Genomic DNA, 27440 nt, shown 5'->3' with positions numbered 1-27440 from the left:
GTTTTGGTTTCGCATTGTTGTTATGGCCATTATAATATACTATATAGTTAGTAGGAGAGCTATGCCTGCCACACATGCCCCACACTGGCCGGTTAATAATGTTGCTGTTGCTGTTGCTGCTGCTGCTGCTGCAGATACTGATGTTGCTGGCGATATTGATGTTGCCATAATCACGATCTAATTTATTTACAAATTGTGTTGAAATCATACGTTCAAAGTCGTGTTTAAAAGGTTCTTTATGATTTATGCCAGCGCTGAAATGAACCGCAACTACAACAATGGACAGAACAATTGCCGTCTGGGAAAATATTTCTCACAGTCGTCGCATCGACGCGATTGCCTGCAAAATTTGTATTCGTCTGCTTTTATGTGCACCTAATTGATTGGGGCAAGTGGAGGAGCCAGGCAGCCAGCCATCTAGCCAGCTAGCAATAGTGCAACCAGGAACTGCGGCGATTCCTACCAACAGCTAGCTAATTTAGATTTATGGCGCAAATCGCAACTTGATGCGTGATGCCGCCGAGACGAGCCGCCTGTTCCTCCTCCTAAATTTGCTCCACCTCCTCATCTGACCCAAGCGGCAGGAGGAGTGTTGCATGTGGCCATTTGTCATCGGGATCGAGGATCGTGTGCTGCAGCTGCGATTTCAGGCCGCTCCAAACGGGCACGAACTCTCGCCGAGTGCAACAAATACAAATACAAATACAGATTCAAGAAAAAAAAAAAAGGAATCTCTTTCTCCCGCGCCGACTGTTATAATCTTGCAAATGTTGATAAATTGAACGATTGCTGATTTTCACGCTGCAATTGCCTTGTGCCGTGTCACTGTGCCAGCTGGGAAATAAACATATCAACATGATAAATAAGAGGAGCGGGTTATCAGCGGTCCCAGGAACGCGCGCAGTCACACCGGACACTCACTCTCATGTTGCCCGAAGGACAGCCTCATAAATCAGCGGGCAACTGGACAAAATGTGAGCCGTTTTAATCGCTGATTTCCGCTTCACAAGAAATGGATATATAAAATGCGCCAAGGCGTTGCGAAACAGGAAAGTGAGATGAATTCGGCGAGCCGAAGTCATGATACCCTGGAAGGTTTTTAAATAGATGCTGATGCTCTGTTCTACAGACATTACATTTTAGGTCAATCATCTCTATGCTTCTATACTTGGGATATTCATCTAATTTCAAATTCTACTTCTGATGAAATTGGATTTTAAGCGAGTTGTTGTAAATTACAATTTTAAAACAAATCTTAAATAGTTGCAAAGGTGACGTATTAAACCGAACCCTAGCCTGAGTTCTATAAGCTATGCTCATCTTACAGCCACAAGTGGTTTTGGGAAACAGGTTTGCATATCGGACAGAGGCAACTTTAGGGCCGACCCTCGCACTCTACACTGCACTGCACAAATGGGTTATTACTTAGTGATTTTGTTTATTGAATTATGTGTTTCTGTTTTGTTTCTGTCGTTTTGTTGTATTTGAGGGCAACTCTTTCAGCTAGTCGCTCATTGGATGAACAGTAAAACTAGGTTTACAAAACTTTCGCCTCGGACAGATCGTCCAGTGGCTTGCTGGGCGGGGGGATCTTGTACTCGGTCTCGGGCGTCTCGTAGATCTTCTCCTCCTTGGGCTCCACAACGGACACATTGTCGGGCAGCGGCTTCTTGGGGCCGATCTTGTTCTTGGGATCGTAGGGCAGCATGACCTTGACCTTGATACCGAGCACTCCCTGGCGCAGGAGCACATGACGGGTGGCAGTCTCGACGTAGTCGTTGCACGGATCTCCCGAATGGATCATCAGGCCATCGACGAATTTCATCGACTTGGCACGCTGACCACGCAGTTTGCCGGACACGACGACCTCGCAGCCCTTGGCACCGGACTCCATAATGTAACGGAGCACACCGTAGCAAGCACGACGGACGGCCAGTCCTCCGGTGAGCTTGTACCTGAGCGACTCAGCCTGGGCAATGGCGCACAGGCCACGAGTGGCAACCTTCTCGGCGTACAGCTCAATGCGTCCGGTCTCGAAGTTGAAACGCTTCTGCACCATGGCGGTCAGCTCCCGGATGCGACGGCCCTTCTCACCCAGCACCTGCTGGGTCTTGGTGGCCATGATGATGATCTCAGTGCGGGAGGGAGTCACACGGACCTCCACGCCGGAGTAGCCATCCTCGGCGAGTTCGCGAGTCAGGAACTCGTTCAATTCAGCCTTGAAGATGCCATCGGAAACGAACTGTATTTGGGGATAGAAGAAACCATTAAAATCCGCATTCCATATCCATTGCACACATAGCAATCATCCTCCTTGTTGTTGTTGTTTCACCACGCGTTGTTGAGCTCCACAAATTTTTTTGGGACGCCCATCTGCTTTGAGGTTAACTCCGAAGCCGAAGAGTTTTCGCACTTTCCGGCCGGGTTTTTCACACAACTCCGGTGAAACAACGAACGTACGGACACTGCATTACATCCTGGTGCCAATCGTGGCTCGTTTTGCCTCATTTACCTTGCGTTTCTTGGAAATCGGAAGGGTCGCATTCATTTTGACGTCGAATCGGAAACGTGGTGCGCAGAAAAGAAAGATGCCGGTGTGACCGCGCGAGAGACGGTAAAAAATACCATGCGGCCACAAAATAAATACACAAATATACCAACTCGGTTTCGAAAAATAACACTTATTCACTATTGAATTTAAGAGTTTATTTACATTATTTATAACTTTAAATATTATTCAACTAATTTATAATTCGGCTCCACCTTTTTCGACATTAATTCACAGTACTTGATATAAGAGATATGGTTTGTGAACTAGATTGCTACTAGTTTGTACACAAACCACCAAACGTAGAATGTCAAAAAAAAAGAATTCAAAATATTTGTTTTTTTGAATTTTATAAGTATTGTTCATAATACATTTGACTGCAATTGGTTTCATAATTTTAAAGTTTATTGTTTTGCCATTAAATAAAAAAAAACTAAACTAGTTACAATATGCAAATCCATTTAAATTAACTATAAAAACGTTAAAAATTCATCAAAAACTTGTTACAACATAATACAATTTTTTAAATTTGAAATAAGACCCCTGAAGTGCAAATAAATATAAACCGACGCCAATAAACTAAGCGGAGTTTAGAGGGGGCACATTAAATCGTATTTCGTATATATATTTGTAAGATAACACTTTTAACCACGACATCAGCACGACAATATTTCAAGGCTGGCTCAGTTGGATAGTTGCGAGTTGGACAGGTTCGAGCTGTGCTCCGAGTCGGAGGAAGGACCTGGATGCGATGGCGCCTGTTGCTGGTGCTGTTGTGGCGCCTGCTGCTGCTGCTGGGAGTGGGAATGGGGAAGGTGTGAGGGCTGCTTCGACTGGATGGCCGTGCCCGATTCGTAGTTGATGCGGATCCATTGGCCTTCCGTGTTCTCCTTCCACAATGTGACATTGTTATCGCCACCGGTGACGGCAAGTATGTTGCCGGTGGTCGACCACGAGATGCTCCACACGGCATCTTCGAATGTGTGCAGGACCGTCGAGGTCCACTGTGACAGATCCGAGTTGCTGCTCCACACGATCACATGACGATCCTGCGAAGCCGTGGCAATCTGCGATCGAGGCAGTCCGATCGACGGCGCCCAGGCGACGTCACGCACCCAATCGGAGTGAGCCTCCAGTCGGTGCTCCTCCACCCAGCGGTCGTTGTCCTCGCGCCAAATCTTCACCAAATTATCGCAGCCACCGCTCACAAGGCGCTTAACGGCCGTCGAACGCGAGGTTACCCGCTGGTCAAATGCTGGATCTGGAGCCTGAGCCGGACACCACGAAATGGCGTTCACTCCGATCGTGTGCGCATTGGGTATCTTCTTGGCATCCCACACGCCGTACTCCGTGTTGCAGGTGAGCACCGAAACCGAGCCATCCGAACTGGCGCAGGCCAGCACCAAGCCGTACTCGGATGGCGCGAAGTCCACAGAGTTCACCGAGGAGTCGTGGTTGCTGTATTCGTAGCTGAAATGTGGCAAGTACAGAGGTTAGATGTGGCACTCTATAAATGATAACCGCAGTCTAAACATATGTATGACATGGCGCATTGCTACCCTGTTCTCTCGGGCATAGGAGAGCATTTAAGTTATGACAGTTATGCTACATAATATATATACATTTGCATAAGTACATTATACATTTACCATAAATATTAAAGCAATATTGATTTTCAAATCCAAAACAAGTATTTCTTTCATTTATAGACCTAACGATGGGTATTCTCAAGTCGAATTCTCAAACAGCCATCACTTTGTTGGTATGGGTGTGCCCGTTTACTTACAGTTTAGTCCAATCCCGGGGCGTTGTGGACTTCCAGACGATCACCTTGCGGTCGTATGAGCACGAGGCCAGGATGTTGCCAAACTTGGGATGTGCCCAGGCCACCTGCCACACGGGTCCCTGGTGTCCCTTGAGCTCCGCCAGCGCCTTGTTGTTCTTGCGCGAGTGGAAGATGCGGACGCTGCCGTCCGAGGAGCAGGTGGCCAGCAGGAGGCCGTAGAAGTCCAGCGCCGCATGGTGGACCATGTCCTCGTGCTCGGTGTCGATCTCTTGCAGCAGGCTAACCATCTTGCTAGAAATCCTTTCGTCCGGTTGCCAAATAAATTGATTAAATGCAAGTCGTGTTTTTTTTCCGGCGATTGACGTGGAACCTGGACGAGCAGTGTGACCAGAGCGCGACACTGACAACCGGTCACACTTCTTATTGGCCAAATGGTCACTCTGCTCCAGAAATGAATACAAAATAATTTCATCCGTTTTTTAGTTAATACTGTTATTTAAATACATATAAACAAATTATTTGTATTCATCATAGAATTTTGTTTTTGGTTACAGCTCAGGCGAAGTTTTGGTAAACTTTAAGTGCAGTTTTGGTTTTAGTTACACATTTTTAGTACTCTAAGAGGTCTGACATAAACTAGTCGCTGAAGTCAATTTTCTTTGTCATAATTATAAATTAAAAAATCTTGTATTACAGAAAGTTTGTTTTATTTTCGATAGATGCATATAATTTTTACTGATATGGTAATAACAACTCTTGTTTGAATATATAAATAAAGCTGACAAATTTGATATTTCGCAAAATATGAGCTTAGCAAATACCCTTACTATTCAAAAGCTTATCGTTCAACTCAATTACGATAGTATTGCATACACCTGTCACGCGCCCATCACCAACACCAACTGCTATTGTGAACTGACAATTGTCACTTTTCCGCACGAAAGTTAGCATTTGCCAAGATAAATAAGGTGAAAATGGGATTTAAAAACCATAAAATTGATTGGGGGAGTAGTGCCTGAATACTTGTAGGAGTATCTAGCAAAGGCAGCTTGAAAGCCGTTTGGAAAACGTCGCAACAACAAATCGTATTACATAACCTTTTTAAGGTTACCTATGAAGGAGGCCGAATTATGATATTCTAACGAAGATCTGTCCATTCCAGATGCTGTCGCAATCCCTGCTGAGTGGCATGCGTGTCCTGCGCACTGAGGCACGCCGTAGCTTTGGCATCGTCGCCCCCGCCCTGAGCAAGGCCTCCGATCCCATCCAGCAGCTGTTCCTGGACAAAGTGCGCGAGTACAAGCAGAAGAGCGCGTAAGTTATCACACCACAATCCCGATGGAGTTGCTCTAAGTAATCCATGTTTTGCTCACCTCGCAGCGGTGGCAAGCTGGTGGACTCCAATCCCGATATCGAGCGGGAGCTGAAGACCGAACTGGACCGTGTGGCCAAGCAGTTTGGCAGCGATGGCAAGACCGACATGCTGAAGTTCCCCGAATTCCAGTTCCCCGACGTTAAGGTGGACCCCATCACCCAGGCCCCCCAATAGAGATCGCTCCGCGCGAAATGAGATAGTGTAATTGCTTTAAGTTCAGCTGCCCACAATAAAATCGGGAAAACAACAAGCGATGCGTATGCGAAAGCCATTACAAGTGTGTGCATCTCAATGGATTATAAAGCGCGTCTATACCTTAACACAGACATCGGATTGTCATGTTATAAAATGAACATACATCAGTGTTTATAGTAGCATTGATTTGGCTATGACATCGCGAACTCAAAACTCATTAAAATCTATTCAAATTCCATTATAAATATACCTCTATTTAAGTGCAAAACTTACATATAAGCCCTAGGATATACAAATAAACAACAAAAGGACCTAGCGTGGCGTGGTCAGCGCCTGATGCACAGTCTGCTGGAGCAGCTGCATCTTGTGGTTGCCAGCCACCTTGTTGAATGTGCTCAGCAGCGTTTGGATGTCCTTGCCGCTGATGAGGGGCACAAAGTTACCAGCACAAGTGCAGAACTCGGCAAGATTCTCGCGCTTGATCTCGCTGCAGCGCGCACAGCGTAGATCCTGCAGCACATAGGACATCATCTTGCGCTGCAGGGCATCCAGCATCCTCATCTCGATCTCCTCATTGTCATAGGCCACATAGCACTGGGCACACAGCCAAACGGGTCTGAAAAAAGCCAACAATCAATCATTTGTATTACATTGTGTACTAATTAGTGCACTCACACTCCATCTTTCATGGCGCGATGCTTGTCCTTGCAGAGATCCAGATCCCTGCAGTGATTGCAGGCCTTGCAGATGACCTCGTTGATGATGTGACTGTCGCAGGGATCCTCCCACTCGGCCAGATCCGAGAACTCGCCAATCCCCACCAGACGCAGCATATTTCGCCGCAACTCATTGATCTGCTCCGCCAGCGTCTTGTCCACACTCAACGCCTTGATCAGCGTGCGGATGAGTTCCAGTCCCGGACTGGGCTTGCCCTTGCCGTAGTTCTTGTGCAGCTTTAGGATGAAGTCGAACGCAGAGTGTGAGATATCCTTGATGGCCTGCTCGGTGGTCTTCTTTTCGGCCAACGATTGCATGAAGAGTGTTAACAGGGATTCAAACTTCTCGCGGCACTCGTTTTCATCGGGCAGGTGTTCGCCAATGGTCCAGTTCAGCTCCAGAGACAGCTCATCCTCCTGATCCGCATCCTGCTCAACCTCGTTGTTCTCCACCGGATCTCGGTTTTCCGAATCCTCCTCTTCGTCCTCTTCCTCGTCTTGGTTGCGTTCCGAGTCGCGTATCATTGTGGTGGAAACAATTGAGGACACTGTCTCATCAATGCCCTTTGGCAGCTTTCCCCTGATTCCCGAGAAATTCGCCTGGTCCATCCAGAGCATAAAGTTCCAGCACTGCTCGAAGCTCAATTGAATGGAGTGGAACATCTCCTTGTTCCTCAAGCTCTGCACAATGTAGTCCACGTAGCCCAGGGCATCGGAGACGGTTTTCTTACCCGAACTGAGGATAATCCTGTTGAAGTCCGCATAAATAATGGTGGCGCCCAATCGCTTAAACTCGGCAATGATGCGCAGGAACATCTTCCTCATGAGATTGTTCAGAGATCTTCGCAGAGCGGGATCATAGAGTAGTGCATTACTGGAGCGCACCCATCGATAGAAGTGCACGATCTGGAAGTCCGAGAAGATGTTCCTATTGATGGACACCTCGCGCAACCAACCATTCACCATGGAGCGCATCACGCGGAAGGCGGCGGAGCAGAGCGCCGTTTCATCATAACTTGGCAAGGTTGCCGCCGGCACAGTGCCAATCATCTCCTCCAGCGACGCCTGCGGCATCACATCGAAGGTGATGGCCGATGAGGCGCCCTCCATTTCTTGAATCCGGGTCGATTGCAGCAAGGCACTCACTGCCAGGCTATCCAAAGCCAGCTCCACGCAAACATCCGGATAGAAACCCGCCTTGTTCTGCACCACACTAATGCTCTCCTCGAATTCCGCCAGCAGCCGACTGTCGTCCGCCTCCCGGCCACCCAAATCGGGTCTGGTGCTCGCCGACCACCACAGCACAAAGTTATGCCGCTGCAGCAAGCGGGCGAAGAACAGATCCGCACCAAAGAGCACAGTATCCGGCGGCATGTTGCCAATGGGCACATGGAAGTAGCGACACTGGTCCAGCATCAAGTCCAGCACATTGTTTAGATTCAGGAAGTGACGTATCACTGCTCTGGAGCCCTGACGCTGCCAATCCAGACCAGAGAGCAAACTGGCATCATCGGAGATGTGGATCTGGGCCTGTGGGAACTCCAGCAGTATGGGCATGGCCAGGCTGAGTTTACGCGCCGCCAGCGCCGTTTGCAGGCACAGAATGGTGGGTCCCTGGTGCTCCTGTTTGTAGGTAGTCAAAGCGCGCTGAATGTGCCGGTAGATCTGCTTAACATCCACCTCTATGAGCACCTCAAAGGTGTAATCCTCCACGGGTATCTTATCCTGCTCCTCGCGCGTCAGATTCTTGAGCAGTGCCAAACGCTCGGCGGTATACAGTTGCCGCATGTTGGGCATCTGATTGGCGCGCACTGTATCCAAGGCGAATATGTAGGCCTTTTTGCTGGGCATCAGGATCATGGACCAGATCTCCTTCTTGGCCGTCGGTGTGTTGTGCTGGTAGAGGTAGATCTTGCGCAACCGATTGTTGGCACTTGCCAGATATTTGACCTGCGTCTGCGGGCGCTGCTCCAGCTGCTCGATGCTAAACGTCTCCAGATCCTTGGTGGCCAATTGGGCCAAGCGACGCGCCTCTTCGCGCTGCACGCCGCAAATGCAGCCCATGTCCATGAGGGCGCGGAACTCCAACGTCATCTGCGTCTCGTAAATGCCCTCGATGTCGGGCGTGGCCAGATCCGCCAGCATGCCCAGTGAGTTATCGCGGAAGAGCTGCTCGGGCACACTGTATCGGTAGAGATTGAAAACAGGTCTGGATCGCGGCAGAACTCGGTTAACCTTGCGCCACAGTTGACCCTCCTCCGGTGGAGCGGCACTGCGCTGATTGACATAGAATATCCTCGGCACCGTCAGCTTGATCTTGTGCAGCTCCTCGCCGATTAAGGCCCACACTGTGAAGTGGCCCAGGTCGTCGACGGGCACCAGTTGAACGATCTGCCACGGCTGATCCAACAGCGTGCGTTGTGCTCGTCTGAGGAAGCCGCCCAGAGTAGTGGTGGATCCTGTGGCTCTGACCACCGGCGGTTCTTCGCCTCGCGTTCGCTTGCTAGCTTGGCGATTACGCTGACGCTGATCCTGCTGCCATTTCCATTTCTTCTTCTGGAATCTCACCCACTCCACGATGGTCTTTCGGGTTTCGCCGATCGGCGGTGGAGCGCCCAGCGCTTGACGCCAAGTGGTGGCCTGCGGCTGTGCCTCCTCCTCCTCGTTCTCCTCCAGCTGGACCCGCTTTCGCTTGGTAACTATCGGACAACCGGCTGCACCTTCTCCGCCATCTTTACCCGCCAAATCTTCCATATCCGCCAGCTTGTCCTCCTCTGTGGCCAGGGGTTTTGGCTTAGGTCTGCTGGTGAACATCTCGTTTATGCGCCGCTGCTTGAGCACATCGTTCTTCTCCAGCATTTTCTTGTGCAACCAATCCGGGTGCTGAACCCTGGGCACTGGATTGGCCAGTCCCTGCAGTGCCGCCGGTATGGTGATGATCTTCTGGATGGTGCCACCCAATCTCTCTATGTAATAGTTCCAGTCGAGCACATCGCGTATGTCCGCATCGCCCATGGTGTTATCCTTGAGCCAGCGACGCAGGTGATGACGCCGCACACTCGGCTCCGATTGGAAAATGGCCAACGGAATAGCTCTCTCGGTGACGGGTGCTCCTTCCGGTTTCTTCGATATAATGTACTTACAAGCCAGGCCCGCATCCTTGACCATCTGCTCGCCCAGGAACTCAGCCAATCGCTTGGCCGTGGAAATGGACGTACTCTTTTGGGCGCCATACTCCTCCAGCTTCTTGGACATGCTCTTGTTCTCCGAAATCAGTTCGAAAAGCTCCGAGTCGGGCAGATTTGAACCCCGACTGTAGAGTACATCCAGCCAGTAGTCCGCCACCTTGGCCACAGATGCGTAACACTCCTCCAGAGTACTGCCTGCGAGGAAAGCTTCGAAGACGGAACTCTGAAAGTTCTTGATCAGCTGCAGTTCACCACGTCGCTTCACCTCGAATCCTTTCAGTTCGGCCAGTGAGCCATCGAAATTAAAGACTGCATATCTTTTCTTCAGCTTCTTGCCCTCCTCCTTCGCAGCGGGCAACACCATGGCCAGGTAGGGTCCATCCACCTCAAAGAATATAGAGTTCTCATCGCGTACATCGTACTTGGGTAGATTGTTTTCCCTATCCTTGCGCAACTCGTGGTACTGATCGTTGGTGAAATGATCCTTCACCATGGTGTTCAGCACTGCATTCGGATATGATATGTTGATCTTCTTTTTCTTCTCATGGCTCGTGTGAATGGTAAACTCCTGCGGAAAAGAGCCAGGTAATATGCACCATATACCATCAGTGTCCAACTCAAGAGGGCGACCAACTCGCTCGATGATCTCCCTCGCCTTGGTGATGATGTTCGAGCCAGTGAGGCACACAATGCCGGCCATAGGCATCGAATGCCAACGTGCTCCTCGCCTCATCACGTAGCCGTAGAAGGAGTTCAGGATGCACTTGTGGGCCAACTGCAGGGAATCGTAGAGCACCTCTCTGCCCTTAGCTGCCTTGATCTCAGCCGCATCTCCAGAGGCCACGGCAGCATTCACCGATGCCTTTGCCACTTTGGTGAGTCCTTTGTACTCGTACCGACGATCTCGGAACGCGCGCACTGTGTCCACATAGAAGCTGTTCTCCTTCTGGCAGATGGTCGAAGTGCGCGTTTCCAGCTTGGTTAACTTGGTCTTTTTGTAGGCCTTGCGGCAGTAATCCGTCAGTCGCTTCTTCTCGTACGCCGCCTGATCCTCCTTGGACAGCTCGTGAAACGCACGCTGTGGTCCACCAGGAAAGAGGGGTGGAAACTTTTCGGTCTCCAGTTGCTGCTGGATGCGCTGGAATTCGTTCCTGGAGGCGGGCAACATCTCGCCGCGCCACAACCAGTCCATGGAGCGTTTGCAACGAACTCCCGGCTTATTGAAGTCACAGGCGGCACAATCCAAGTCACTGACCATGGCCGAGGGCTGCAGGCGATTGGTCAGGATAATGTTGGGGTACATGGCACCCACATCCAAGTGATAGATGACCGGCTGCTCCAGGCGATTGGGGATGTCGTGCAGACCCTGTAGTCCCTGCACAATCTCCTGTCGCACTTCATCCAGATTCAAGACCTTTTCGAGCGGAATGCCCTCCTCCACTTCGATGGCATGGCGCAGCACCGCATCCACCTGCTCCTGGAGTTGCTTAACCATGGCGGGATCTAGACGAAAACGGCATGGGATGTCCGCGCGGAAGACGCCCGATTCCAATGCCTCCACATGGCCACCAACATAGGTTTCTGAATCGAGGACATGTCCCTCGCTGGAGAGCTTGTTGAGCTCGCTCTGATGCTTGTTGGGATACACAATCTGGGCATGGTAGGCCTCCACCATCAGCAACGTTTCACAGAGCGTGCCGGAACCCTTTCTTAAGATCTCATCGGGTTCCATGGGAATAATCGTATTCAGGGCGAAGATAAACGGATGCACATACTTCATGTACAGATAGTAAGTGGCAACCGCATCGGATACAGAGTAATTGGCCAGCACTTGCGGCTGCTCCACGGCCATGCGGCACATGTCCTCCGGATCCAGTTCCACGGGATCGTAGCGTAACTTAGCCTTGGCCACCGCCTTCAAGCCCTGAGATCCAACTGGCAAATAGGAATCTCGCTTCACCCAACAGAGGCAATCCATGTGTATGGCCGGACGACTTAGGTAGTTGCCATCCCGCAGTTTGGAGAAGCCAATCTCTTGCTTCATGTCCAGGTCGTAGACGGCAGCGCGCGTCTCCACGAAGGGCCAATCGAAGAAGTCGCCGTTGTAGGTAACAATTATGTGGGGACGCACCTCCATGATGTGATCGAAGAAGCGCTGGAGCAGCTGCATCTCGTTCTCTTCGTTGAATACTATAAAGTTGCCCTCGAACTCCGGCTTGGGTGTGTACTCGAAGTCGTCCACATTGGAGGATATAATCTCGCGATTGGTTATCAGATAACCCTGACCATCGATCATGTACGAGATCATCATAACCTGATCCGTTTGGGCATCGGGAAACTTCAGCGGCAGCTTGGTGGTTTCAATATCGAAGGCCAGCACCACAGGTTCGGGTCTGTCCAGGATATCGGGTCGGCAGGTGATGGTGGGCAGCTCCACGCCACTTCTGCACCTAATGTTGTACCACTGGCCACAGAAGATGCGCAGATCGATGGACACTCTGACATGATAGGGCACATCGTGCTCCCTCATGTCCACAATGCAGTCCATGTAGTCCTGCTGCCTCTTGCCCAGCGCCGCATCCTCGGAACCTGCGGAGGATTGGGCCAGCGAGGTCGCCAGCATTTGCATGTAGTATGTGTTCGATTTCTGTCGCTCCTGGTTTCTCTTCACCGCCGACATGAGTTCCCTTCTAACCTTGGTCATTGCTGTCTGGTTGAGAAACGATAGCTTTATATACTGTTGCTGCAAACCGGATAGATGATTTGGCAAATCCAAGTCCTCCTTGGTGATGTGCTCCAGTGCGGAGATCTGGCCGGAATACTTGCGACCCAGAAATCGGGCCACCTCCAGATGCATATTGTCCTCCGGTCGGATGAGCAAGTACGGCTGATAGGCCACCGTGCATTTGAAGCGGGAACCATCCATTTGAATGAAGAACAGATCCAAGGCGGCAATCAGTCTCCTGTCCTCATCCAAAACCTCGTTCTGCATTGGACATATCCATTAGTGGACATGATTATCGTGGTTTGGTGGTGTTTCCAACTTACCGAGTGCATGTTGATGAGGTAGCCCGTCCGCTCCTGGCTGTCCTTAACCCGATCGAAGCCATATTTCGAGTCGATCTTGTCGTTCTCCCGCGACTGGCGATAGCCCGCCTCATTGAAGAAGTCATCTCTGTGGATTGGATTGGGAATTCTCCTGTTTAGCATGAAATGCACGGGTTTTCAGCACTCACCCTTCTGTGCGATTCTCGCTGACGAATTTACCCGTATTTTGCAGCACTTTGCTCTTGCCGGAGTCTGCCATTTCCGTGTTGTTTTGCGGAAATAAAGTAAATAAATGTAAATAACTTGTTGCCGCCAAAAATCTGCAACGTCTCTGAAAGGTACTAACGCGTTGTACAGAATACCCGCATTTGGCAGTTGCGCAGCACTGGAAAGTTGCATGATTGGCGCCAATTTGGAATTTTTTTGAAAAGTTGTTCATCAATCAAAAACATAAAAATCATTATAAATTTATTAAATACAAATGCCACTGGTTTAAGATTGTGTTATATTACATTGTAATAATTAAATATGAATTATTTATATATATTTTTGTTTGCTCTCCTTAAAATAATAATAGATAATTGTTGAACTGTTTGTTTTATGAGCTAGTTAAATCTGAAGAAATCCTTAAAGAAATACATTTTTGTTTGTTTTATTACCGTTTTACCATACATGCTATAATTTCCGTGTAATGGACATTAAATGGCCTATTTGTTGTCACTCAAAGGACAGCTGCTGGCCACTTGAATCGGCCTGTTGGCCATGTGTGCCCACTGCGCCTTTCCCACTGCTGAAATGTGAACTTTTTTCTACTAGTTCGCCGCTGCAATGGCATCATGCAGTCACGCACACAGGCGCATTCATTCATAAAAATCCGGCTCACCTACACGAGTTGTAAGATTCCAGCGCAGAGCAGCAAACGAGAGAGAGAGCAAGAGAGCGGCGCGCATGCGCTCTTTAAGTTTTTTTTCGCTTGTTGCACTTGTCGCCCCCCTTCTCATGTTTTTTGTATTTTCAGTTTTACCTCAGTGGCAGCAATTAAGTTGCAGCAGAGGTTGACAATCAGCCATATTTTTATTGCACGTGTTTCGTTATGCAAGGCTGGTTAAGTTTTTTTTATGTGTATACTCTCTCCCTTTGGCCGGGAAAATCGGGAACGCCGTCAAGTTTTGTTATCCCGAATCTTATTGCCCTTTTTCTGGGTGCAGCTGGCTGTTGTTTGACTGCCGCCCCTGCACTTGCATTCGCTTATGCTGTGTAATTTGTTATTTATGCGAAATGCGTTGCCGGAATATAAAAACATTGCAGTCGTTTTGGTTCCAGATCGCCGCTCTCTGTCGCACCCACTCTGCGCACACATAAACCTGTTTTTGTTTTTGATTTGCGCGAAAGAGAGAGGGAGAGGCTTTCGAACACACAGTGGTTGTCATGGTCACGGTGGGAAAATATCGCCTTTAACTTAACTTTAACTTTTTTTGGGGGTGACCAAAGGTATTTTCCCACACTATGTATGCAAACTTTTATCATGAATAAAAATTTTCGTTTCAAAATTTACATTCTATAATTTTAAGAAAGAAAATAACTATTCAAATTTGGGAATCCATTTGTATGACTAATATTAAAGAGATTCCATATTTTAAATTCTTTTTATTTGCCTAAAACTTGTATATATTTAATTCATATTTATATATATTCATAGATTTGTATCTGGAATATACATAAAAAAGGTATTTCTATCAGTGTACACACTTGAAAGACTTTGTGTTTGCCAAATTTTAAATTTATTTGGCTTTATTATTCCGCCCCCTTTACATATTTCATATTTAAATATACTAGCACACTGTTTAAATGCTTGCCAAAAACGATCGCCCGCACAACCACACACACACACATACACACGCACACCCACACACTATCTCACATATTCGCACTTACACTGAGTTCTGAGCAAGCAGATTTTTTATAAATTGTTGCTATTTTTTTGTCGCTGCAAACATTTTGTTTTTGCTGCTCAAAATATGTAATTCTGATTTCCATTTTTTTTCTGCGCCCATGATGCACGCTCTAGTGCGAGTGCGAAAGAGAAGGCGCGTTGGAGGATCGCCCACGCCTTTTCGCTCTCATTCCAGCGATCTCTGGTGATCAAGTAAAATAGCGAATAATGTTTATAAGTCAGATTGAAAGAACTCTCGATTTTCATAATTTGCGATTTTTGTTATCACTTGCCAGAGCAAAAAAAAAAAACATATTAAGCTTAGCGACGGCGAGAGAGAGAGAGGGAGTGAAACAGAAAGAGCGAATGTGCGTCGGCGTTGACGTCAACGCTGCGTCTGCGCCAACGTCGGCGTCGCTGCCGCCTGTTGCCGCCATCGGTCAGTCTGTTTTTGTCTTTCTCTCGGGCAGCGTGCACTTGCGCTACGGTAAATTCGATTTGAATGAATTAAATGAATCAACTAACAAATAAATAACAAATGCAAAACACTTTGCGGGCCAAGCAAAAACCAAGTGTGTGAGTGAGTGCAATAGCAAAGCATCAAAAGATCTGCGCGCGCAATTTACAGCAATATAAAGAAGAAGGCAAACAACAAAAATCACAAAAAAAAAAAACACGGTTCAGAAACAGAGGAAACCAATTTCTATATACGAAATCCATCATAAAACCACAAAAATCTCCTCAAACATCGCGTGTGTGTGCCTGTGTGCGAGTGTGTGTGCGTGTGTTTGCCAGCGATCCGTCGGCCTTTTTTCCGTTTGTTTCTTTTCGCGTCTTATAAGCCGAGCTAAACCGATCCCCGATTTCTTCTTCATCTCGAGTTGTTCCTTTCGGTTTTTGGTTTTCGGTTTGTCGGCACGTAATCCCTCTCTCTCTCCCCCTAATCAACCTGCTGATCCCACCGGAGGGTTAAAACACACACATATATAGATATACACATATATACTACAAGTACGCAGAGAGAGAGAGAACGGGCGAGAGATAGTCATCGGTGCTGCGAAGTCCATCAAGATTGTGCGCCTAATTTGAGGCTGTAATTAATTTGGATACCCTAATAAAAAGGCAACCGAAAGACGGTCTTTAGAACATCCAGCATTCAGCATTCAGCATCCAGAACCTAAAACCCAAAACCCACAACCAAAAAAATCAAGAGCCCAGTAGCCCCCGCCTTCTTGTTCTCGAAGGGGCGCTATTTTATTGCCCCGCACCGGTAAGAAAAGTGAAGTGTTGAAAAACAGTAGTTCAAGTATTAGTTTTTGTTATTCTCCCTGCTACACTCGACATAAAACTTTCAAACTTTCTTCCTTAAATGTTGTATTAATAACAAAAATTGTAAGTCTTGCCATGTATTTTTGAATGTTACATGTATGAGGATTATTAGCTATTTCCTAGAAATACAGCATTTCAATAGCAGAAACTTGAATAATTTTTAGAGTAATCATGGCTCTTTCTTTCGAGTGTATGTAAACCCTTTCTGTGTTGGTGTTGCCTGTTTTCTTGAATGAATCTAGGAGAAAACTGGTTTGGCTACCGCTCGGTAGATCCGCCGATCTCGCGATCTCGCCTCGATTCAGGATTGCTGCCTCTATAAACTCGTTGTTGGCCAGGCCAACAGAATTTGAATTGGTTTTTCTACCGCATCATAGCCAAGCTAGTTAACCGCCTGTGTGCGTCTGCGTGTGCCTGTTTGTGTGTGCTAGTGTGTGTGTGTGTGTGGGGCACTTCCACAACCCTTGTGGGAAACACGATCGAAATTACTACTGTGTTCCTTTTACAGCTTCCGGTGCCGCAAATGAGCTTCGCCTGCCCCTCGATCGCCATCGATCCATGGTGTTTTGGTAATCGAGAATGTGTGAACGCTATTTGATTAGGGCCAAGAATCTAGCACAACGATCGCATTAGACAATTAAGTATCAATAAAACCGATGCACGGGAGTGCTACTCTCTTGACCTTTGGGTTTTGAAGAGCGCATAATTGGGGCTTTCCTGTGTGCACTTTGTTGTGTTACCTGAATGGGTTTCAAAAGGATCTTACAATTTGTGTTGTAAATTAAAGTAATTATTAGGGGAAAGAAGGATCAAAGGATAGTTTAAGGTTTAAGCCATTAAATAATTAAGCACATGAAATTAGTACTGTTCAATAAGGTTTAACATAGATCACTTATCATCATTCCTGTGATTATTTAAAAGTTGGTATATATAGTTGTTTTTTGTCCCAACAATTCGAATCGAAGTCTCAAAGTCCACAGAAGATAATTTAAAGAGTTACGATCATTGAACTACTCTAAAGATATGTTAAAGATTCCACGGGCTATTCGAGAATACCAATTTGCGAGCAAAATACACAAGGGAATGATAAGAAATTATTGCCATAATCGCTAATTTGATGTGTGACGATCGTTGGATCATAATTGAGCACAGCTCCCCCTCTCTCTCTTTCCCTGCCCAAGCGTCTCCCCCTAAATGAAAATAAAGACCAGTTCAAGATCCTTTTCCATAAATACCCACAGACAATTACAGTTCAGTGGATCTTCAGCGCACTGGTTCGTTGCCCCATGCCACGTTAAACTCGGATTCTGTGCCCGGACCGATGCTAAAAGTATCAACCTGCTGCAGACAGGCCGAGATCAAGATCGATCCCATGACAAGACAAGACGACACACTCACACACACAGATACTCCGCACACACAAAGATACTCCACACAGACACAACATGCACATGTAGTGTTCGGCGACAAGAGATAGAACACATGTGCACAGGCAGGCATCCCGAGGATCATCAGCGGATCGCAGATCCCTTCTTTCCAGCCAGCGAGGAAGAGGAAAAAAGGGCACAGGCGCTGGGAAAGAAAAGAACAGCGACTAAATGTGTATTCTACCGTTACGTACACACCGAAAAATTGCACCCCTATTTGTTGCCGCTGCAGTTGTTGTTGTCGTCTGGCCGAGGAGTGCGCACCATATCAAAAGATCATATTCGTTTACAATCTGTTCCTTAAGCATCTGCTGCGCCCAGACCCAGACTCTCCTCCAGTCCTCAAGAACTCGGACTCCAGACAATCTACTCTTTTGGTCCACTTACCATGGGTCCTCCCAACAAAAATGTTTGCTCTTTTCCAGGGAAAACATATGCTCCGATTTTCGCTTCGATTCAATTCGATTCGTGTGGTTTTTTTTTTGTCGCCCTCCCTCACTGTACATATATATAATATTTTATTTTATTTTTTTTTTTGTTTCGGTTATCTACGTGTCTGGGGCGATAAGGTTTTTTGTTCAGATAGTTTTAGCGATTGCGACTCGTTTTTGGCACCCTGCCGACTGATTTTTTTGGTGCTCGAAATGCTGCCATTCGAAATTGGTTTTTGAAACATGTGCCACTTTGTGAAACTCACTCAATTTGTTTCTCTGGGAAACTCGATTTTACCCCAGTACCTATCTGCATTTGAGGAATTTTTTTTTAGACGAATGATTTGTTGAGTCACAACAAAGCGTGGAATTCGCATGGAAATATTTGCGGATCGATAAGAACAATTGTCAAGTCACTTTTAGTTGATTGATTAAATAAACCCAAATTAATCTCCGTCACTTGGAGGTCCAAAATGTGTTTTCTTCTGACATGTTTACTTAGATAATCTACGTAGTATTTGCTTGCAAACGTTCTGCTTTTACGATCTCTGTAATTGCTGTAAAAATAATGCTTTGGAAAATAAACTAATTTCATTCACAATTATTTTAGCTGAATGCACAAACTTTTCATAGCCAATTTTGAGTGACTATAGAAACTGAAATATTATAGTATTTGGCTCGGGCCAAAAAGCAAGAAATCAATTGGACTTGCCAAAAGTTGCCAATTATCTTGGCCACTTTTATGCGTCAATGAATTATTTTCGTGTGAAAAGTGCACTCAGCACTGCTGCCATATTCAAAATCATATGCAGTCGAGTTCTAAATATATGTACATATATCCACAACTGAAAATGCATATAGATTGTGTGCAGATTTAGTAATGCTGCTCTGTGGTTTCTGTTATTGCTGCTCTACATTCAATTGATTGCAATGGGGCGGCAAAAAGAAAAACTACGAGAGAAATAAATCAACTTTTTGTGAACTGCAGTCGCTGATTTTATTATCCATTTAAATGTTGATTAACTTAAATTCGTTTTTAGTGCACTCACTTGATCCGCACACTCAAACACTAATATATATATATATATATATATACATAAGCAGTATATATATATTGATTTATATGTGTTTATATCTCGTTCTTGTGAACGTGAATACATAACTGTTGATCGGCAACGACCACGGACAAAATCAGCAAATCAAATTGAAATTGATTTCGCAACAGCTCGAGCTGTTGAAATTTATGCAACGCTTTCTCATGACGATATTGCCCTAGGCAAAGGGGTATTCCTTTAATTTAATCAAAGGCATTTTATTATACATTTCATTACTCAAAGCGCTTTATAAGGGCAATGAGCCAAGTAGAGCAATTTATAAACACCATATCGTTTTGAAATCGCCTTAGAGCTTCTAAAAGTTAAGTATACTCGTATATTCGGTTTTCCCCCTTTTCCACGCGTTTTTTTTTTGGTTCAGTTAGATCAGCGTGATGTGCTTCAACCCATTCATATGTATATATACATATATATACTGGCGATTTACATACATACATATGTGCTCGTACATGGCTGATAAGGCGGATAGATAACTGTTGGCCACACATTCGCCGAGTGCCAAAGAACGAGAGCGAAAGAGACGGACTTGGGTGGAAGCGTCACCGATGCGACGACAGTATCTACACATTTGCATAACGTATCTAATTAGGCAGCCAGTGCTCAAAGATACTCCTCAGATGTAGCTTGAGATACTATGTATATGTATGCATATATGGTGACATGGGGGCGTTTACCGTAGCCAAGAATAACATTTGCCTATCAAGAAGTATCAAAGAGCAACTCAATCCTATGCGATATAAGTCGTAGTACTATTACATGTAAAGATTACAAGATTCTTTAAAAAGTTAGATGAATTTATTATACAAACCTGTAACATATAGACGGATGTGACCATTTTTGTGTAACTGATGCATCTCTACTTCAGGAACTCAGTTTCATCTTCAGTTTAGTATATGCCATTAGATTAGCGCCCTTTTTAGGTTAAACTTTCTGTCTTCATTTATTACTAAACAGCTTTTATCATTCAGAGTACATTTAATGTAAATATAATATATTTAATGCGTAATTTCTGAACTTTATCGCAGTACCGCGTTATTTATAGTGGCTTCTGGCTGGGCAATTGTGGAAAGCCCTCATGAGAGGCAACTGCTCCTCTTTTCTCTGGGGCTTATCTAGCCCACTTCCGGTGATAACATTTTCTAAGATTTATTGTTATTCGCTTCGGATTTGTATGCAATTACTTTTGATACAACTTGTAGTTTTAGATCCATGACCATAAAGACATGGGAACCAAAGCCACCAATTGGGAAAGATTAAGGGAAAGAACCTGAAGCAATCCGTGTGATCTTCCTGCCCAAAACTCTTTGTGGCGACACTTCAAAGTAACTTTTCGTGTTTTTTTCTTTGAAACTCACATCACATCCATAGCTCGGTGATGATCATCAACCGCTGCTTGGCTAGGGCAAATATTTGAGAACTCCAAAGAGAACGAAACGAAACGAAACGAAACGAAACCCATTAGAAATATATTTAGAAAATTGAAACCCTTTGAATTAGCTGTGTGCTGTGTGTGGACCTGGTACATCCTATCCCATCCAATACCATCCAATCCCAACCTATTCGCCCCAATATGATGGATGCTGTGTAAACAAAATAAAAGCGTGCTCATATGCAAACTCTGCCCCGTCGGCTCCTTTTGTTGTGGTCTATCTTAAAGGTGGCGGACACTTTTGATGTTGCCCCGCTTCGTTGGGTTGTTGTTAAGAAAAAAAACTGTCATAATTTCTACAGTCAATAGAGCTGGTGGATTGAGCCAGGAAAGAGGTGCGAACGCCAGAGTGGGAGGTGCCAACAAGGTCTAATAAAACGCGCGCGGGAGGAGGAAAACAAGCCAATAATTGAGCGATAATTAAAACACCTCACGCCCAGACGCCGTAATAATTGCAGCGATTTGTTTATTGGCCAGCCAGCTAATTGTTTGTTTTATTAATTCGATTTTTTTTTCTCTTCTTCTGCAGATGCCTGCGCAATATGGAATTGGCGATTTGTAAAACAGATCTGTCTGCCACGAAATTTATGCTGCCACCCGCTTTGCCCACATCAGCGACCATTGGTTCAACATCGGCGGTCGCCTCCACCGCATCCCATTTCCTGGGCAAGGCGACCCACGAGTTCATCCATCTGAACGCCATCAACGGACACCTGTTCAAGTCGCCGGCCACCAATCATCACAATTCGCTCGGCAGTCCTCAGTCGATCCTTAGCCAATTGAACGGCATTGGCAACAGCAGCAGCCATTCGGGCCAAGTTAGCACCATGAGGCTCAAGAAGAACCGCAAAGTCACCTTTCTGTCCAGTCTAGTTGAGGTGAGTCAAGTTATTTTACAATCGTATTAAATTACATTGTTAACTGAGCAATTTTCACCAACCAACCAAAAAGTGGGAGTAAAGTGATTGCTGTAATATTAAATATCTAATTATATTTAGAATACTTAATCTAGGCCATCTTAATGATGACTAGTAGCCGGCTAACTGCTCAGCACTTGGCTAATTTAAAAACTAGGTAGCAATGACTGCACGTCGTTGATCGATGGCTGCATAAATCTATAATTTCTATATATAACTACCAATAAGCGAATTTGCTGATCAAGTGATCGATAGGCTGTCCATCGGTTTCGTTTCTATGCCAGTTTGACAGCCACTGCAGTGGGAGTCCCAATGACAGTGATTCCAAATTGCGAATGCAGATCACGTAGATCGCATTCTAAATTTGGTAGACCAAACAAAAACGCAATTATTATGTATTATGCTTTGTTGCGTTTTTATTCGCAACACCCTGCTTTTCGGCGGCGACTTTGCTATTAAGTATATTTGTATATTTGATGGAATAATCTGTCACTGATCACTGATCATCAAACGGGTGATACCCAAAGTGAGGGTGTAGCCAATTCGTGTGCATTCCACGGGCATCTTTTGTGTAGGCCATCTTTTGTTTATTTGCCATAAAAGCCATAAGCGTGCCACTTGGCTCATGACGCATCTGCATAGACAAAAGGCCTGATCAAAACTAACTGCTTGGTAACGACTTGAAAAGGGACCTCCAAAGTAGGAACCATCCAAAGAAAGTGAAACGGGCAACAATGGGATCCAAGATCGTAGGGCTTCTCTCACCTTCAGGCAGCTTGTTCTTCATAATAAACGTATCCTTTCTGATACCCTTCATATTTATTTAAGTGGTTTTTAATTGATCATTTCTAAGTCATTTAAGTTGTATGTTGTATCTAAAGTCTGGGATCCTAGATAACATCGGTATAGTTAGTTGTTAATTCAACCTTCCAAAAATCCAAGAGTAACCAATTCTTCGGCTATGCAAACCCAGTCATTCCTTTATTCCTTTCCACTCCCTAAAATCCAAGAGTAACTAATTCTTCGGCTATGCAAACCCAGTCATTCCTTTACTTTCCCACTCCCTGAACTCTTTGTGCCCCCCAAGAAATTGACGACCGCTGACGGGTAACGAGTGAAGGCATTTGACACATCGCCTGCGGTAAGCATATCCGTTGGCCCGCCGAGCCGTTGACCACTTTCATCCGGTCTTTCGGGGCCAACAGCCTGACCCCCAGCTGATTCTTTCCCCGCTGCCCTGCCAAAGGCCCCAAAAAATACAGAAAAGGACATGCGCATGTGCAGTCGCTTGGAAAATGCAGCCAGGTAATCCGATCTGGAGTGTCTGGCCTTTAGAAGGAGCCAAGTTTAGGGTTTCCACTGCAGCAACGTAACTGAAGACTTGTGGATCGTAGAGCTCCAAAAAATTGGGTTCCAATTGGTGTTGAGTGCGTATGTGAATACAGCTGGGATTCGCTCGGCAATTGATTACGATACTATATTTACGGAGCATTCCATTTGACTACTGTGACCTCCATTATCATTAATGGCGGACCCGCAGACGCAGACGCAGTCCCCTTGGTTTTGAGCAAGTCAAACGTACAATTCAATTTATTAGAACGCGTTCAACACGATCGGTTGGTTGGACCCATGGCACAACATTGGGGCAGTCCGCCGCAGCCTGCCACTTTCAATTGCCGGGGCAATCTATGCCACGACTCTGCGCTATTGTATCTCTGATTATAATGCCCACCGCCGCCGAGCCTCAGTTTTACATTACACATACACACAGACACACTCGATTTGTAATTGGGTAAAAGTGGCTTGTTTATAAATATGTAAAACACACAATCATGGATGCCTCTTGTGTGTTGACTGTTTGCTCATTGTGCTGCAGCTGAGGGGTTGGGGATAATGGGGGTGGCAGGTGGAGAGCACCTCTTGGGGGCGAAGACTAAAAAAAAGATGCAAATGGCATCGGGGGAATTGGTGTTGGCCAAGGAAAAGAAATAAACAAAGATTGTGCTAATTTATTGCCTACTAATTAAGCAGCAATGTCAATCAAAGCAAAGGATTTCTTTCAAATTGATTTCTTTTAGCTCAGAAATAAGTAAAGTATAAGCAGTGCAATGGTTTAACCATTGAAAAGTAATACATATGGAATGCCAACCGTTGAAGGATCTCTAATGTGACACCAAAATGATTTATCTGTAAAATATTAGCTCACAGAATTATGACGACAACCATTGAAATACAAATTAGTCAGTAAATGAATCAGTCTTGTTAAAGCTAACAAGTTAAAAACCCAAACTAATAAAACAATTTCATGTTCCTTGCAGTCGAAAAATATATTCATCAAGGAGGAGCCGATCCATGGATGCAAGGATCTGTGCAGTTTGTCGGATATTTCAGATCAAGAGGCGTCATTGGGTGAGTAAAAACCCCATCATAACTGTGTTAATATATCGTATAATATACGAATTGTTTACATGGGCCAAGTGCTAACCCTATTTGCTATATCGGTTTCATATGGGTTTTATGGCTCTTTTTTTTCTGCTCTTTCACTTCATATTTTGTTTGTTGAATGGCATTTCGAGGTCTGGCGAGCTTTTTGATAACAGATTTCCAAGAAAATGGAAATAATTGAAGAGCAAAATGTTGTTGATGAGCAAATGTTCAACAATTATATAGTTGCGGAGCGTAATGGTCCTATCTCGACTCACATACGTTGTGTTTGTATATCTTATGTATATTAGTCAGATAGATTAGCTTTGTTTATATACATATGAGCGCAGATATTCCATAGAAACGGAATTATTGGGAATTATGAATTGTTTTCCCATAGCTTATTAAATTGCAAAGCTTATTAATTTAGTTTATTTACTTTACGAGCTGAGATGAAAGCAATGAGGTGAACAATATTTTCATAAGCTTATACAATTAAATACAGAATGAATTGAAACTGAAGGATATGTGGCAGTCGTCGTAACCGATCAATACATGGCTCAGTTGCTTTTGCGACTTTATTATTATTATTTTTGCCTTTTGAACCGCGCGATAAAATGGCAAAAACACACTGAGAGCGAACGAAACAGCGGGCCAAATAATTTGGCGATAAGATAAGCCGACAAAAGCGTGTTACTGCTACAAATAATAAAAGGGAAAATAACTTGAATAAAAAGGAATAATGCCAGAGTAAGATATAGCCATTGTGTGTGTGATTATTATTATAATGTAGTCGTTGAAACAAACATAATTCCCAAGCATTCGCATAGTTGGTTTAATATTTCAGTGAAAAGTCACGTCGTTTGTTTCCGGTGGGCCCAGCCCCCCGTTCCTGAACTCCCAATCCCCACTCGCCACCTATCCCCAATCCCCACTTAACCCCACTCCCCACCCAAATGCCCCTCGGCGAAGTGCCAAGTTAACTTGCGGACACATATTCATTCAGTCAGTCACTCCCTCACTTATTCATTCAGCCATTCATTCACTCATTTGCTCCTTTAAATGCTCCCACAAATGGAAAACGCACAGAGATCTCTGCGCGCGGAATACATTTGCATTTGAAATACTCTCAAAATAAATATATCTCAAAATGTGCAGCGCTACCTTTTCTTTCCCTCCGTTTCTGCTGCTGCCGCTGTCAATCAGGCAATACGTCAGTCATTCACTCACTCATTCACTCTGCCAACTCTTCGTATACGTAATGTGACAAAATATCGTTGTCGTTGTTTTTGTTATTCTTGTTGTTGTTGCTTTTTGATGGCATGTGTCTAGTATATTTTATCTATTATTTCACACACAGTCGCGGGGCAGAAAGAGATTTCATGTATCGGACAACGTTTTCTGGTAATTTGTTATGCATCTTTTGCCCTGTTGTTTGCAAAGCGAGAACAATGTACCAAGTATGTGTTAATAATGGGAATTTTTCGGTTTTTTTTTTTTTTGGGTTAGTACTTAGCTTTTGGGGTATGACGATAATGTCAGTTGGAGCACGATGTCGCAACTTAAACCCAAATTTAATATCTCTTAGAAGAGCACTGCATTCATTTGAGTAAGATTCTCTGTGAATTAAAGTACATAATACTTTAACTAAGTGCATATCTTTTAAATCCGATTTTACCGCAAAGTTAAGCCATCTGAGATTTTACAAAAATATCTCACTGCACTGCCATCTGTCCAAATCGGTGGGACTAAAACGATTTGAAAGCTATTCAATGTTTATAAAAACAAATAATAAAAATCTTTTTGGTGTTTTTTTTTTTGGTTTTTGATTTTTTGCCGTGGCCCAAAAATCGAGGCAGTAACCGAAAGAAAAGGAACCCGAAAACGTAAAAAGTATTTATGTATTTATGTCTTATCGCTGCGTTGAGATCAACAAAGCGCAAACAATTTCAATGTCAACGCAAACCCAAGACTAAAGTCAGTGCCCAACTAAATATACAAATTTGTGGTGTGCGAAGGGTGGACCTCAATTCGCTGTAAGAATGGGGATTGTAAATGTGCACGATGGTCTTCTAAAATAACACTCATACGCAGTGGTGGCAATGTTATACATTCAAATTGTAAATATATTTAAATGAATATATGACTTAACTTAATAAACAGCTCGGAGTGCGTGGGAAAAATCTAAGAAACAGCATTGCTCATACGCAGTGTGGTACTACTTGAATAAACAGAGGTCACATATTTGGTAATTAGTTTTGGCAATTAAGTTGTAGTTTCTGGGAAGGTCCACCCCATTGCGCCTATATGGTAGCACATACAACGCTACATATCTGTGCATGTATTTATACATATGTATGTATGTATGTACATTTGTTTGTGGGACCCAGGCGAATCCCTTAGCGAAAACAACTGGCAGCCTGAACTTTTCGCTCGTCGCTAGAAGATCGCGGCCATAAAATGGCAACAGAAACAAAAAAATATAAATAAAATCACAAAAACTAAAACAGAAACAGAAAGGCGGAAAAAACGGGGGAAAAAACATGCAAAAACGGCGACAACTGCGCAGATGCTGAATGGAAAATGGGGATGGCACATAAAAAAAGGGGGAACATCGCGGGCCAAAAGAAGCAGAGAAAAGATCGGGAGCCAGGCACGTAAATTTAGTTTACATTATGCGGACGAAAGATACACTTAGCATAAGGGTCGCTCTGAAATCTAAAAGTATTCAAAATGCATGTCAACGTGAGAAATTAAATATAATGAAAACTGTTTATAAGAAAATTTAATAACGGACGTATAAATCTCTATAATAATATTTCATTTAAATTGTTAAAGATTTTCAAAAGATGCCCTTATTTTTTGCTAGTGTATGCAAAAGGCTGCCCTTATTTTAATTATACGCGCACACAGATACAAAAGTACACTCACGCACGCACACTCACACGCCGTAATCATTTCTCATTAATCATAAACTTTGAAAATAACAAGAATCAAAACGAAACGAACCCAACGAAACGAAACAATAAATAAAGCAAATTATATTTTCGCTTATTAAATATGTGCGCTATGATTTGTATAAAAAATATAAAAAAAAATGCAAATTCTCTCCACCAGGAGAGTGGGAGAGTCGAGATCGGAAGAGAGCCTGGCATCGACGCTGGCAGCGACGTCGACTGCGCGAGCCCCACAACTTTCATTCATTTTGCTGCTCATTTCATTCATCCCCGCGCTGTCGACGTCGCTGTCGGCGTCGCTGCTCCCCAGCGCTCTCCCGCTCTCTTTTTGGGGGCTCTCGCTCTCACAGAAACACGTTCGTTTTCATTCATACTCGCCAGGCAGCAAAAACAACAAAACTAGTTGGTTCTCGAATAATAAAACGAACAGAAAAAAAACAACAAAACGCAAAGACAACCAAAAAAGAATTAAAATGCAGTTGATGAATGGGGGAATGGAAATGGAAATGGGATGGGGAGTGGAAAGTGGGGAATAAGAGGCAGCGACGAGTGGATCTTGTTGCTCTTGTCTCCCTTTCTTCCACGGCCGTTTGCTGTTGTTGTTTTTGTTGTGGTTGCTTCC

At 44.9% G+C, this 27440-nt stretch overlaps 5 protein-coding genes across 6 annotated transcripts in view; 2 read left to right on the top strand and 3 right to left on the bottom strand.

The window, feature by feature from the left end:
• Positions 1-1459: 1459 nt before the first annotated feature.
• LOC6537877 (40S ribosomal protein S3) lies at positions 1460-2625 on the bottom strand. The gene is made up of 2 exons (XM_002098382.3): positions 2513-2625; positions 1460-2242 (listed from the first exon to the last, which is right to left on the bottom strand). Exons 1-2 carry the CDS (start codon positions 2546-2548, stop codon positions 1538-1540), a joined length of 741 nt encoding a protein of 246 aa, XP_002098418.1. The 5' UTR covers positions 2549-2625; the 3' UTR covers positions 1460-1537.
• Positions 2626-3137: 512 nt separating this feature from the next.
• On the bottom strand, positions 3138-4729 carry LOC6537876 (protein SEC13 homolog). Its single transcript, XM_002098381.3, has 2 exons — positions 4335-4729; positions 3138-4018 (listed from the first exon to the last, which is right to left on the bottom strand). Exons 1-2 carry the CDS (start codon positions 4619-4621, stop codon positions 3232-3234), a joined length of 1074 nt encoding a protein of 357 aa, XP_002098417.1. The 5' UTR covers positions 4622-4729; the 3' UTR covers positions 3138-3231.
• Positions 4730-5168: 439 nt separating this feature from the next.
• LOC6537875 (ATP synthase-coupling factor 6, mitochondrial) lies at positions 5169-5959 on the top strand. Its single transcript, XM_002098380.4, has 3 exons — positions 5169-5302; positions 5497-5648; positions 5715-5959. Exons 2-3 carry the CDS (start codon positions 5497-5499, stop codon positions 5881-5883), a joined length of 321 nt encoding a protein of 106 aa, XP_002098416.1. The 5' UTR covers positions 5169-5302; the 3' UTR covers positions 5884-5959.
• Positions 5960-6137: 178 nt separating this feature from the next.
• LOC6537874 (DNA polymerase epsilon catalytic subunit 1) lies at positions 6138-13186 on the bottom strand. The gene is made up of 4 exons (XM_002098379.3): positions 13045-13186; positions 12857-12983; positions 6580-12794; positions 6138-6520 (listed from the first exon to the last, which is right to left on the bottom strand). Exons 1-4 carry the CDS (start codon positions 13113-13115, stop codon positions 6217-6219), a joined length of 6717 nt encoding a protein of 2238 aa, XP_002098415.1. The 5' UTR covers positions 13116-13186; the 3' UTR covers positions 6138-6216.
• A 2050-nt stretch (positions 13187-15236) lies between these two features.
• Positions 15237-27440, top strand: part of LOC6537872 (ETS-like protein pointed) — a 59328-nt gene continuing 47124 nt past the window's right edge. Inside the window, exons 1-3 of one of the 2 annotated variants that reach the window (XM_039375110.2) lie at positions 15237-15365; positions 21050-21398; positions 23756-23846. In XM_039375110.2, the coding sequence (XP_039231044.1) occupies positions 15328-15365; positions 21050-21398; positions 23756-23846 (478 nt within the window). In that variant the 5' untranslated portion in view covers positions 15237-15327. Of the gene's footprint in view, positions 16060-21049; positions 21399-23755; positions 23847-27440 lie in introns of both variants that reach the window. The other variant, XM_015193070.3, reaches the window with a different exon arrangement.

The sequence above is a fragment of the Drosophila yakuba genome, chromosome 3R (genome assembly GCF_016746365.2).
Source record: "Drosophila yakuba strain Tai18E2 chromosome 3R, Prin_Dyak_Tai18E2_2.1, whole genome shotgun sequence".
Taxonomy (NCBI): domain Eukaryota; kingdom Metazoa; phylum Arthropoda; class Insecta; order Diptera; family Drosophilidae; genus Drosophila; species Drosophila yakuba.
The sequence above is the reverse complement of the archived record's forward strand: the minus strand, read 5'-3'. Positions and strand labels throughout refer to the sequence as shown.

Excerpts from the sequence above, each read along its gene's own strand:
- LOC6537877 (XM_002098382.3), bottom strand. The coding sequence starts at position 2,548 with ATGAATGCGACCCTTCCGATTTCCAAGAAACGCAAG. Across the intron at positions 2,243-2,512 it reads CGATTTCCAAGAAACGCAAG|TTCGTTTCCGATGGCATCTT; the intron begins GTAAATGAGGCA and ends CCCCAAATACAG.
- LOC6537876 (XM_002098381.3), bottom strand. The coding sequence starts at position 4,621 with ATGGTTAGCCTGCTGCAAGAGATCGACACCGAGCACGAGGACATGGTC. Across the intron at positions 4,019-4,334 it reads CCCCGGGATTGGACTAAACT|CTACGAATACAGCAACCACG; the intron begins GTAAGTAAACGG and ends GCCACATTTCAG.
- LOC6537875 (XM_002098380.4), top strand. The coding sequence starts at position 5,497 with ATGCTGTCGCAATCCCTGCTGAGTGGCATGCGTGTCCTGCGCACTGAG. Across the intron at positions 5,649-5,714 it reads GAGTACAAGCAGAAGAGCGC|CGGTGGCAAGCTGGTGGACT; the intron begins GTAAGTTATCAC and ends CTCACCTCGCAG.
- LOC6537874 (XM_002098379.3), bottom strand. The coding sequence starts at position 13,115 with ATGGCAGACTCCGGCAAGAGCAAAGTGCTGCAAAATACGGGTAAATTC. Across the intron at positions 12,984-13,044 it reads AGCGAGAATCGCACAGAAGG|AGATGACTTCTTCAATGAGG; the intron begins GTGAGTGCTGAA and ends TCCAATCCACAG. Across the intron at positions 6,521-6,579 it reads CGCGCCATGAAAGATGGAGT|ACCCGTTTGGCTGTGTGCCC; the intron begins GTGAGTGCACTA and ends GGCTTTTTTCAG.